Source organism: Ananas comosus, linkage group 19, assembly GCF_001540865.1.
Source record: "Ananas comosus cultivar F153 linkage group 19, ASM154086v1, whole genome shotgun sequence".
NCBI classification, from domain to species: Eukaryota; Viridiplantae; Streptophyta; class Magnoliopsida; order Poales; family Bromeliaceae; genus Ananas; species Ananas comosus.
This window is the reverse complement of record NC_033639.1, coordinates 8,235,046-8,246,272: the sequence shown is the minus strand read 5'-3', so window position 1 is coordinate 8,246,272 and position 11,227 is coordinate 8,235,046. Positions and strand designations below refer to the sequence as shown.

The 11,227-nt window shown below is 34.9% G+C and overlaps 1 protein-coding gene across 5 annotated transcripts; it reads right to left on the bottom strand.

Annotated features, from left to right (window-relative positions):
* Positions 495-6,836, bottom strand: LOC109724555 (uncharacterized protein At2g39795, mitochondrial-like). Of its 5 annotated transcripts, XR_002219962.1 has the most exons (6): positions 6,560-6,836; positions 6,115-6,473; positions 5,748-5,929; positions 4,658-4,712; positions 3,827-3,856; positions 1,813-2,164 (listed from the first exon to the last, which is right to left on the bottom strand). XR_002219962.1 is itself a non-coding variant. In XM_020253407.1 (4 exons), exons 1-3 carry the CDS (start codon positions 6,812-6,814, stop codon positions 5,770-5,772), a joined length of 774 nt encoding a protein of 257 aa, XP_020108996.1. In that variant the 5' UTR covers positions 6,815-6,836; the 3' UTR covers positions 1,813-2,164; positions 5,748-5,769. The 5 variants fall into 5 exon arrangements, 1 of the variants encoding a protein (XP_020108996.1); XR_002219960.1 differs by lacking the exons at positions 3,827-3,856; positions 4,658-4,712 and adding an exon at positions 495-817 and having other exon boundaries at positions 2,011-2,164; XR_002219959.1 differs by lacking the exons at positions 3,827-3,856; positions 4,658-4,712 and adding an exon at positions 496-807 and having other exon boundaries at positions 2,011-2,164.

Here is an 11,227-nt window from a genome sequence, read left to right as displayed (position 1 = left end):
CATCCACGCCCACCTCGATTTCCTCCCTACTGTCACCGAAATCAAGGGGCGGCGAGAGTGCGGGAGGAGAAGGGAAGCAGGAGGAGAAGAAAACGAAGAAAAACCGCGGCCGATCGAGGCGTGAACCATGGCCGATCGAGGCGGCGGTTGAGAAAAATGAGGGAGGAGACGAAAATGATGAGGGACAAAATGATCATTTTATCATCACAATACACACCGTACCCCCTGTGAACATTTTTTATTTTACAAGGAGGCAAAGTGTAAATTTTTAAATAACAGAGGGAAAAGTGAAAAATCGGGTTTTGACAGAAAAATTTTATGTAATTTAACCTAAAATTAAAGCTTAAAGCTGTTAGGACCAATTCTATTGGCACTACAGTACAATGCAATATTGTTTGAAAAAATACTTTTTTAAAAATTTATTAAAATATACACAATGTTAAATTTCTCTCAACAACTTACTTCTAAAGCAACATCAGATGCTCCAAATAGAAGCTTCTATTTATGAGCCTCAAATCACAATCCAATAGCAGAAGTTCTTATTTCAAATAACTACAATAGAAAGCAGAAGCTAAAGCAGAACCAAACATGCTCACTACTTTTTTGCAGGAATCCAATCCAGACTGTGATTTAACACTGCATGTAAGTTCTTCCATACAATTGTTTTGCTACTATCCTCAAGAAGGGAAGAAAAAGAAAAGAAAAAAGAAAAAGAGAGAGGCTACTGGAGCCTACAACACTTTGCACCCACATATATAGTGCACTTTTATTTCCTAAAATCTTCAGCATTGTGTCTCTACTACATTCCTGCAATTCACTACAGATTGAGTAAATATTGAATTGCTCTTGTATTGATGTGAACAAGTTGTGCATTAACTTAAAAATACTATAATCACTCAGACACAGAAAATTATAGGACTAGTTCTAATATGGCATACTCCAATCCACACGCAAACCATGCTTTGCCATAATAATACTTTTTCTAAGTCATTATATTATCTACTTGGTCAGATTCATAACTCACTCTAAGATCATGGACAGGGTTAATGATGTATATATTCTCTATCTTCAAGGAACAAACCACAACTAATGCACAATCCCTTGTAACCTGAAAAGTGCTCCACATATAATCCGCATATATAATAGCAAGCCATTGCATAAGCAACTTAGAGTGAGATCACCGGCGGAAAAGTTGAATGTAGTGAACAACAAATATTTAATAAAAGGCGTGCTTCGCATTATCTAAGTACCTCTTCAGAGTAGTTTCAGGCGCAAAACAGAACAGAACTTAAATATAAAAGAATTTAGAGACACATAAATTCAATACAATTATCTAGTTTTCTTTTAGTGTCTGGTAGGGAAATGACAATGACAAAAACTTTAATCAATATAGCACATGTGGGGCCGGGGCCATGCTTAGATTCTGGTTGAAGAATGAAGATTTGTGTGATGAAATGGCAACATATTTTAAGCAGATATCATGGGACCCAACATGCTTTAAGTATCAAACATAACAATAATAAGGCTCAAAAAACTCATCAACCAACTATAGGTAATCAAGAAACAAGTCCCCGACCTTCGGCATTTCAGATTTGAACCCCCAACTCCCACTGTCTTCTTGTTTGATTTTAAAAAGGTAGATATGTATGAAGTCGCCGTCGACTATCGGCCACTTTGAAACAGATCCTAGATTGTATTTCTTTTTTTCTTTTTTGTTTTGATAGGTAATCCTCAAATTTCATTTGTTTATTTGAGTTATTTTAGTCAGTTGAATTGCGATTTGGTTAAATTAATAAATGACAGACTATTCTATAACTGAACTATGTTCTTCTTCTTGATGGAATATTTTACAACTCTTCTGACAAAATTTAATAAAAGAATACAACATATAATTTCAATTAAAGAAGAAAACAAAGTTCGGGGACCCTCAACACTTTTGGCCACCAATAATAACAACAACAATAAAGTTTGTCAGTATCAACAAAGACTAGGCAGGCTAGTAGGTAATACCTGAGATCCATGGCTCTTTAAGTGTTACTAATCATCAGCTGTAGAAAAATTAGCTCTAAAGGCCTTCTAATGCTTGCCATCATGTTTTGACATAGTCAAATTGATAAACTCAGTACCACCGTTTCCGCGAGGAAACAAATATGAACCAATTTAACTGAAAAAAAAAAAGAACAATAACAGCATTAAACCGGATAAGAAAAGAAAATGTAGCAAGTAGGAGGAGATCAACTCAAAGAAAGCATGCACAAGTGATTGTGTCTACTGCAATGAAGTTAGAGCATAGGCAGCTGTAGCCCCATTTGACCATGCCAATCCAACAATGCTTTTACAGAGATTCACTATGAAAAGATCCTACATGGGCAAAGATTCAAGCAAGGACGAGTATATAAAGCTTAAACATCAGCTAATGCAGAAAGAGCCCAAAAATAGCAGTCTTGTACAGAAAATATACTAATTACATATAGTTACAATGTCATGATCACACAGAATATAACTATCCAATTCTAATTATGTAGAATTAAAAAGTCATATCCACCACAGTAATTCTTAGGAGTAAATTCTTTGCCTGAGCTTTCTAACCCAGTAAATTCTTTGCCTGAGCTTTCTAACCCATTTGACATCTGCTACCCATGCAGTCTCTCAGCAACTGCCCAATCAAATATTAGTTCGTCATCACTTCCAGCAAGATCTACTAGTTCAACGATAGCAACTGATCTCTCTATGCCTCTTACACATTCAATAGTTCATAAAGCACCCGTCTCTCCATAAATACTAGGGGGCAATTTCAAATTTAAAAAAAAACTACTACTTGTTTTGCCTTTATATATTCTTAGAAATGACTATCCTTGGAACCATTAAATGTTATATCTAATAGATGTGATCCATCACAAGAGAAATGGCATAAACTGTGAAATAGTACTTACATTTCAATTGTCCTGCTCAATATTAGTTTGATATTTTTGAGAATTAAAGCTGAATTAGCTGGATTTGCATGCATGTTGAGGAAAATGCCAGAGCTTATGTTTAATCTAAATCAATAGATTGTAACTACAGGAGTGACATATGTGCAGTGCATCTGAATAGGATTGGGATACAAAGAGAGTACATTTTCAATCTTGTAGATTATCTATGCCTGACCTGCTAACCAAAGCAATCACCCGCAAAGCTAAATGAACATCACAGCATCCTTATTATCCAAATTTTAAAATATATGAAATTAACATGGTCTAACTCAGAAGTCTGTAATAAGATTTTTAAGCAACTAGTGTTTCCAAGAAGAAAGAATCAATAGTTCACGTAGTTTTCATCAACATTTTTTATTATTGTGGAGAACCATACTTAGGAAACTAGTAGAATAGCCAGCAGGTGAACTTGGCCACACGCAGAGAAAGCCACCTGCATTTAGGTTGCATATATTTGGGTCACTACTTCGCCGAACAATTTACATAGAGAGAGTCTCCAAAAAGAAATACACCAAACTCTTTTATCTTTTGTTTCAGATAGCCTGACAGACCACAAACTTAAGTTGTAAGGTTGCTCTACCCAGAGGGTCTTAAATAGGAAGGGAAATTTTCCGTCTATACATGTACTAACTGTTTGTTTGCATATTCCATTGAGAATTGCTTATATTATATATACCTTTCAGAAAATCTTGACATCGGCTTACATACCGATAAGAAGGTTTCTCTGCCAAGCATATTAATGCAGAAAGAAATGCAATCATGTAGTCTAGTTCAATCAACCAGAAAATAATCTACGTCAACTTTTCCTTTACAAGTGAGTATAGAAGCGAACTTGTAAAGTCACAAATTGTTACCTTTCGGTCATTCAAATAAGCGCTTACCTTCTGCAAACAATATGCTGCAATCAGTTTCTAATTTAATTAAAATGCAGCAAAAAAAAAAAATGTCAACATGTTTCTGAGTTTTTCTAGATATATGTCGTGTGGACTTCATAACTGATGCATGCATTTTTAAGTGTAAAACAAAGTTTTATTTCAGACAAAATGACAAACAATGAACTACCCAGGTTTATAAAAGCATGAGGATTTGTTCCACCATTGTTGACCCAGTTTCTGTCAAAATTCAAAATCAACTCTACTTCTGGCTTTTGTCGGTCAATTCAAGCGCTAAAAATAAGTTATTACTTTTGAGAGAAAAAAATGGAAGGAAAAAAACAGTTGGTGGAGCACTAAAATTTAGTTTGGTTTAGTCATTAAAATTCGTTTTCAAAGCATTCTGCTTGCTACTTTAAGACCCAGACAAGAAGTAATAGGATTTTTTTTTTTTTTCTTTCTCCAAAGTCAGAGAGCCTATTCAGCTCTACGATTTCGGAGAGACTCGACTCAAAGTAAAATAGTTTAAAACTACAAAGCATCAGCCTCGTTAGCGATGATTACATTTTTGTTGTTTTGCAAAGTTTGTGCAAACCATATTTTGCAAGTTATACATATATTCATTTGTTTGGCAACAGAAAAAAAAAAAAAAATTAAGTAGCAAATTTTTGCATCCTTTGTTTCTTTTCGGAAATGAAAAAGATTTTATAAGCTAACAAATAATAATCAGAAAGGTGAAGTCCACCAGCAAGTAGATCCAACTACTTAGAATTTGAAGTTTAGACAATTAAGAAAGGGGGAAAAAAAACATACCAAAATGAGAAAATGATTATCATAGAGTTGATATATCAGGTACAATTGATACATCCTGTGGAAAACATCAATTATTTTCTATTGACATTGTTTAGTACAGAACGAAATTCACAAAAATTAGACAGCATGTTCCTTTCACTTTTCTACATGTAATGTGTACGAAATTACTGAACACAGATCACATAGATTACTTAGAACACAAACATTCTTTATTTATACTTTTGTTTTCTGAAGGAGATGTATCAACATTATTCACGATAACAAGCAACACATCAGCATACACAGTTCCTGTACGAATTAAGAAAGCCTCAACGGCATAGCTGTGACAAGGGATGACGGACTATAGATTCACAGGTTGATGAGATCTTAATTTAGCAAAACTTCAAAATGGAACCCTGTAGCTTAGCCCTATCGCATATTACAACCATGTAATGTATTACTTAACTACCCTGTATTTACATTCTGATTTTTTTGCAAAGACCTGCGATCAAATGCTGCCCAAGCTAAGCACATGATTATCATGCATGTCATTTGGACATTATTATGTCTATTTGCCTCAAACTTTGTGAAGTAACCTAAATCGAAAAGATTGCTAATTCAAGTAAATGTTTTGAAAATTGTTGATTAACTATGAATGTCAATACGTACTTTGAATACAGAACAACTACAATTAATCTAAGAGTAACACACTAAGCTTAAACTCATGAGTTCCAGGTAAAATTATCAACTTTAGCAAAAACTCGATATAATTCTGTTAAGCTGTTAGAACTATCTGAAACCAATGCAAGCAGATAAAGAAAACAAGCAAGTGTAAAATTACCAACTATCCACTAATATTTTTGATAAAATGGCTCATCCACGAAAAAGAAGAGGATATCTTAAATTACAAAATCCTACTATGGATCAAATATACTATGAGCATATGCAATAATAATACAAGAAATTAGCATATGGGTTCCTCCTTGAAAAATACACAAGAAAAATTAAGAAAGCATTCACATAACATAAATTGGCAATTTTGTAGATGTGCGCATTGTGCCGAGGGAGATGACCCAAAACAAATCTGGTTAGAGGGACAAAGGAGACAAACCCTTCAATGGTTACCGCATTCCCTATTTTTGGACATAAGACTCCACAATCCTCAGCCACCGAAGGAGCTCCGACTTGTCCTTGTTCACCATGTACTCATGCAAGAACTCTGCGAGCTCATCATCCACCCCTCTCTCCTCCAAGTACTCCACCACCGACCTCCGATCTCCCGCATCCAACTCCCTGCCACACCATACACCAAATCTCAACCCAAATCACAAAACCCCTAAGTAGACAAACTAAGGACTATTCGATACCAGCATGTTCAATCGCGCAAAATTTTAAAGTTTGGAACGCAAACAAATGCAGGTGCTACCAAATTAAGCTCTAAAAACTAACAAGTTACAATTTTGGATCATGAGTCTCACTTGAAATCGCGGCCCATGTAGGGCCGCACCGCGGCGCCCTTCTTCCTAAGCGGAAACACCTTGTGGACGACGAGGGAGTCGGGCCACGCGGAGCAGATGAACTCGAGCACCGAGGGCTCGCCCTCGCCCTCGTCCCCACCCCCGCCTCGGGACACCTCTACAACGAGGCTAATGTGGAGGCGCGGGCCCCGCTCATGCGCCTCCACCCTCTTGAACAAGGGCTCGTCGGGGACCGCGGCCGCGCCGTCGAACATGGTGGCGTCCACCTTAACCTCGTCGGCGCCATGGGCACACCGGAGCCGGATCCACTGCTCCCCAGGGTGGTCCTCGACGGAGAAGGACCTGAATCGATTGGGGGGCTTCACGGAAGCAGGGGGGATCACCAAATTAGTCGATTACGGTAGAAAAAGAGGGGGGAATTAGGGTTTTGGAGCGGGGGGATTACCGGGAGAGGGGGGAGGTGGCCGGCGAGGTAGGAGATCTCGGAGCGGAGGAGGCGGAGGAGGCGATCGTCGAAGGCGGAGGGGGAGGGGCCGGGGTCGGAGAGGAAGGAGCGAGGGGAGAGGGCCAGAAGAGGACGAGGAGAAGGGGTTAGGGTTTTGAGGAGAGAGGAGGAGGAGGAGGAGGAGGGGTTAGGGTTTTGAGGAGAGGGGAGGAGGAGGCGAAGGGAATTTGCGGAGAAGCGGAGGAAGCGAGCCATTAGAGCGGTTGCGGAGCACTGTTTCTTTCCGAGAGGTTTAAGGGGAAGGTGACCAAATTGCACGTTTGGTCCTCAAACTTTCAAACAATTACATTTCCTCCTCAAACTCAAATTTTTATTTACCATGTTATAAAAATTTGGTCAAATAGTAACCTGAAAATATTACTGAATTTAAAGATCACTGTTTACTTCATTATTTTTATAGTAAATTAAATAGATATAAGTTTTAAAGTTTTACTTTTTTGTAATATTAATTTATGCCAATTGAAAATAAAATTAACTTAGTTAATTTTAAGTTGTTGAATTTTTATATGACGTGAACCAGTTTGATTAAATCGAACCGGTTTGCTAATTTAATAGTTTTTTTTTTTTTTGAGAAAAATGTAGCCAGCTACCTGCTTCATTCATAATTTGCTAATTTAATAGTTAAATTGCAAGTTTGAATAGTTCAAAGCAAAATTTTGTTTTATCTGGTTAAAAGGTTAAACTAAACTGGTTTATGAATTGGATTACGGTTGAACTGGTGTAACGGACCGATTCGACCTGATTTTTAAATTATTGGTTATCTATAACTCAAACTTTTTAAATTATTGTAATTTAGTCTTAGGGTCTAATAATTGCACTATATATTAATATAGTATCATAATAATTGCTACGTTATTAATTATAACAATATTACGTCGGTATCATCTTAGAAATATATCACAATTAATCAATTAAATTGGATTGTATAATTTAATTGAACCAAAATTATAATAAAGTAAAGTTTGATAACGAAAAAGTGTATTATTTTATCCCTAAGACAAGGTTACGCCTATGCACAAATTTTTACAATTTTTTTTAACATATTCATATAGTATTTTCTTTATTAGTTTATTCTAAAATAGTAAAAATGTATTAGAATTCACTTCAATTATCACCCATATTGATCTGGCTACTCAACTTTTAAAAATTTTAATTTTTTTAATTATTTTTTAATACATTTAATTTAAGCCGATTAATCAATTTTTAGTTTTAAAAATTTGAAATATGGCGTTCATCTCTACTAACTTAAATAGCATATTTAATATAATTTATGTAATCATAAATTTATTAAAATAAACAGTTACNAAAACTCTACTATTATCTACAAATTAAATTATTGTTATTACAAATTGCAATAACTATCTAACTAAAATACTAAACATTACCATATTAGTAAAATAGTGCATACGTAATTCCATGAACATGTTAGCTTTTTACACTATATTATATTTTTTTTTGTTGATAATATATACTAATTTCTATAATTTTTGTTGATAATAGTAGAGTTTTTCTATGGAGATCAAATAATTTTGCTAAATATATAGTTTCGATCTTTATTTTCTAAATTCAAATGAGCCATAATGTGACGGCACACTTTTCAGGAGATCATCCATTTTAAAATTACTTTAGTCCTATTACGCTTAACTTTCTTAACTTTTTGGATCTAATCATTATCCAAAATATTACAATCGGATTAAGAGATTTAGTCATATTTTATTTTATATATAAAACTATTTCAAATTCGACATTAGGTGATGCGAGACGAGATGTGAGACTCGTCTCGTTAGTCTTTAGCAGACCTTGTGGAGAGTCGCGTTCCACCCACAACAGTAATTAGTTGGAGAGTCACGCTCTACCCGCTGTATAATTCTGACTCAATCAAGACTCATCTTACATTTTCGACTGGTGATTCGCTCTGATACTAGCTGTGACGTCCCATTTTTCAAATAGTCATCCATTCTAAAACTATTTTAGTTCAATGAAGAGTTTTAACCTTACTATATCTTATATATAGGACTATTCTAAATTATAGAATCATCATACATAATTTAATAAGTATAAAGTAGATCTGTTGGCGGAGGAAACGCAGATAAAGAAATGACCCGACCGGATTCTGTTTTAACCTAAAGCGGGTTCAGCGCCGAACCAATACTGTTAGATACTAGAGTAATACTTCTATACTTTTTTTGTTTTATTACCGTTCATTCACGCATATTCAACGACTCAGATTTAATTTTTTTAAAATGGTCACCTGCAATAGCAGGTTACTTTGGGAGAGGTACCGGTTACCACGTACCTCAAAAAAAGGTATTTTTGTCTTTTAATACATGAGCAATTTAGTCATTTTACATCTACTATGTTTTCAAATTTTTTATTTTCTATTTTTTTTTCCTTTTTCTCTCTCTATCTTTTCTTTTATAATTTAAGAATAAAATTTAGATTATTTTGTGATTTAATTTGTTAGTTAATTTTTTTCTAGTTCGATCTGAGAATTTTTNATAATTTCGATAAATGCTACACACTTTAACCTTCTAAAAGAATGCAATTATTATTCTATCTACAAATTAAATTATTGTTATTACAAATTGCAATAACTGTCTAACTAAAATACTAAACATTACCATATTAGTAAAATAGTGCATACGTAATTCCATGAACATGTTAGCTTTTTACACTATATTATATTTTTTTTGTTGATAATATATACTAATTTCTATATTATTTGTTCATAATAGTAGAGTTTTTCTACGGAGATCAAATAATTTTGCTAAATATATAGTTTCGATCTTTATTTTCTAAATTCAAATGAGCCATAATGTGACGGCATTTTTCAGGAGATCATCCATTCTAAAACTACTTTAGTCCTATTACGCTTAACTTTCTTAATTTTTTGGATCTAACCATTATCCAAAATATTACAATCGGGTTAAGAGATTTAGTCATATTATATTTTATATATATAACTATTTCAAATTCGACATCAGGTGATGCGAGACGAGATGTGAGACTCGTCTCGTTAGTCTTTAGCCGATCTTGTGGAGAGTCGCGTTCCACCCACAGTAGTAATTAGTTGAGAGTCACGCTCTACCCGTTGTATAATCCTTACTCAATCAAGACTCATCTTACATTTCCGACTGGTGATTTGCTCTGATACTAGCTGTGACATTCCATTTTTCAAATAGTCATTCATTCTAAAACTATTTTAGTTCAATTTAAATTTTTAGAGTATAACGATTGTTTCACATAGACGTCATCGAAGGCCATCGAGGTGTTAGAAAATAACCGGCACATCAGAAAAACGCAGCGGAAAATAATTTTGCACTTTTAAAATTTTTCGGAAGCTAAATACATATCACATATGAAAACCGAAAACCAATAAATCAAACCGTTGCCGGCGGATCATTCTCATGTTACTATGCAAAAAATTAATCTAAACAAAAAACTCTTTATGTTTAGAAATCTTACCGTGGACCAGTTAAGGTCTCTTGATCTACTGTACGGTTGAAACTGAATATGACGAACAGAGATTCCGATTAGCCGTGCACATGCCCGGCCTCTACGCGTATCCACACGGAATCGGCGCATACCCGATCTATCTTCGTCTCACGAACCGGATGAGTCACGGACCATCTGGACGGTGCTAGCAATCACTTCATGATCTTTCAGTCGATGAAGAATAGAGAAGTTGATCGGAAAGAAACACGCGCGCAGAAGAGAGATCGGAGAGAGATTGATTTCTATATGTATATAGATCAATAGCTATCATGGATCCAATTAATTAAGGTGCATGACCACCTTAATTAATTTAGAATTCCATTCTATACAGCACAGTCGGGTCACTACGGGGACGGCCGAGCAGACACTATGAGATAACTGAATTGAATTGTTTGGATTGTCGATTAGAAGAGTTATAATTAAAATATCAAACAGTTTATGTTGATTCCACTGCCGATGGTATAACCTATGCGGTCGACACACATAGAATTGTCGTGCACCTGGGAATCCGTTTGGATGACGAGTCATTTCAGTACATGAGAGTTTAGTGTCAAAGCTGAGTGAAAATAGAAGCTGGCGCTTGATCAGTGTGAAATTAGGATGTTAATTCATTCGCTGTCGGTATTCAACTGTAAGTGAGTTCCCAGATGTCAGATTAGGATCTCAGTATCAGTTCTGACACTTGAGCGGCCTCGAAAGTTAAATTTATCCCACTCTAATGAGAGTGTTGAGGGATACCGGATATTTAGATCATGGAAGTGTATTTAAGAGTGAGGAATTAATTTATTAGTAAAGTAACCTTATTGAAAATAAGATTAAAAAGATGATAGAGATCTAATTAAATATGTGAGGAGTGATATTATCTCTAATTAGGAATTAGAGAATCTAATTGAAAATATGTGAAATATATCTATATAGAGATAAGATCTTTTACTTGGAATTGTGATTCTAGTCTTGGATAATGTATGAGTATTTTGAGAGTTACTTAATTTTATTGAAGAGAAGAAAACATCTTGATAAGATTAAGATTTTATGCAAATATAGATATATAATATATATGTATCTGTGAATCCATAACTAACTAATGATTAAAAAGATGGATCCGCTAGGCCG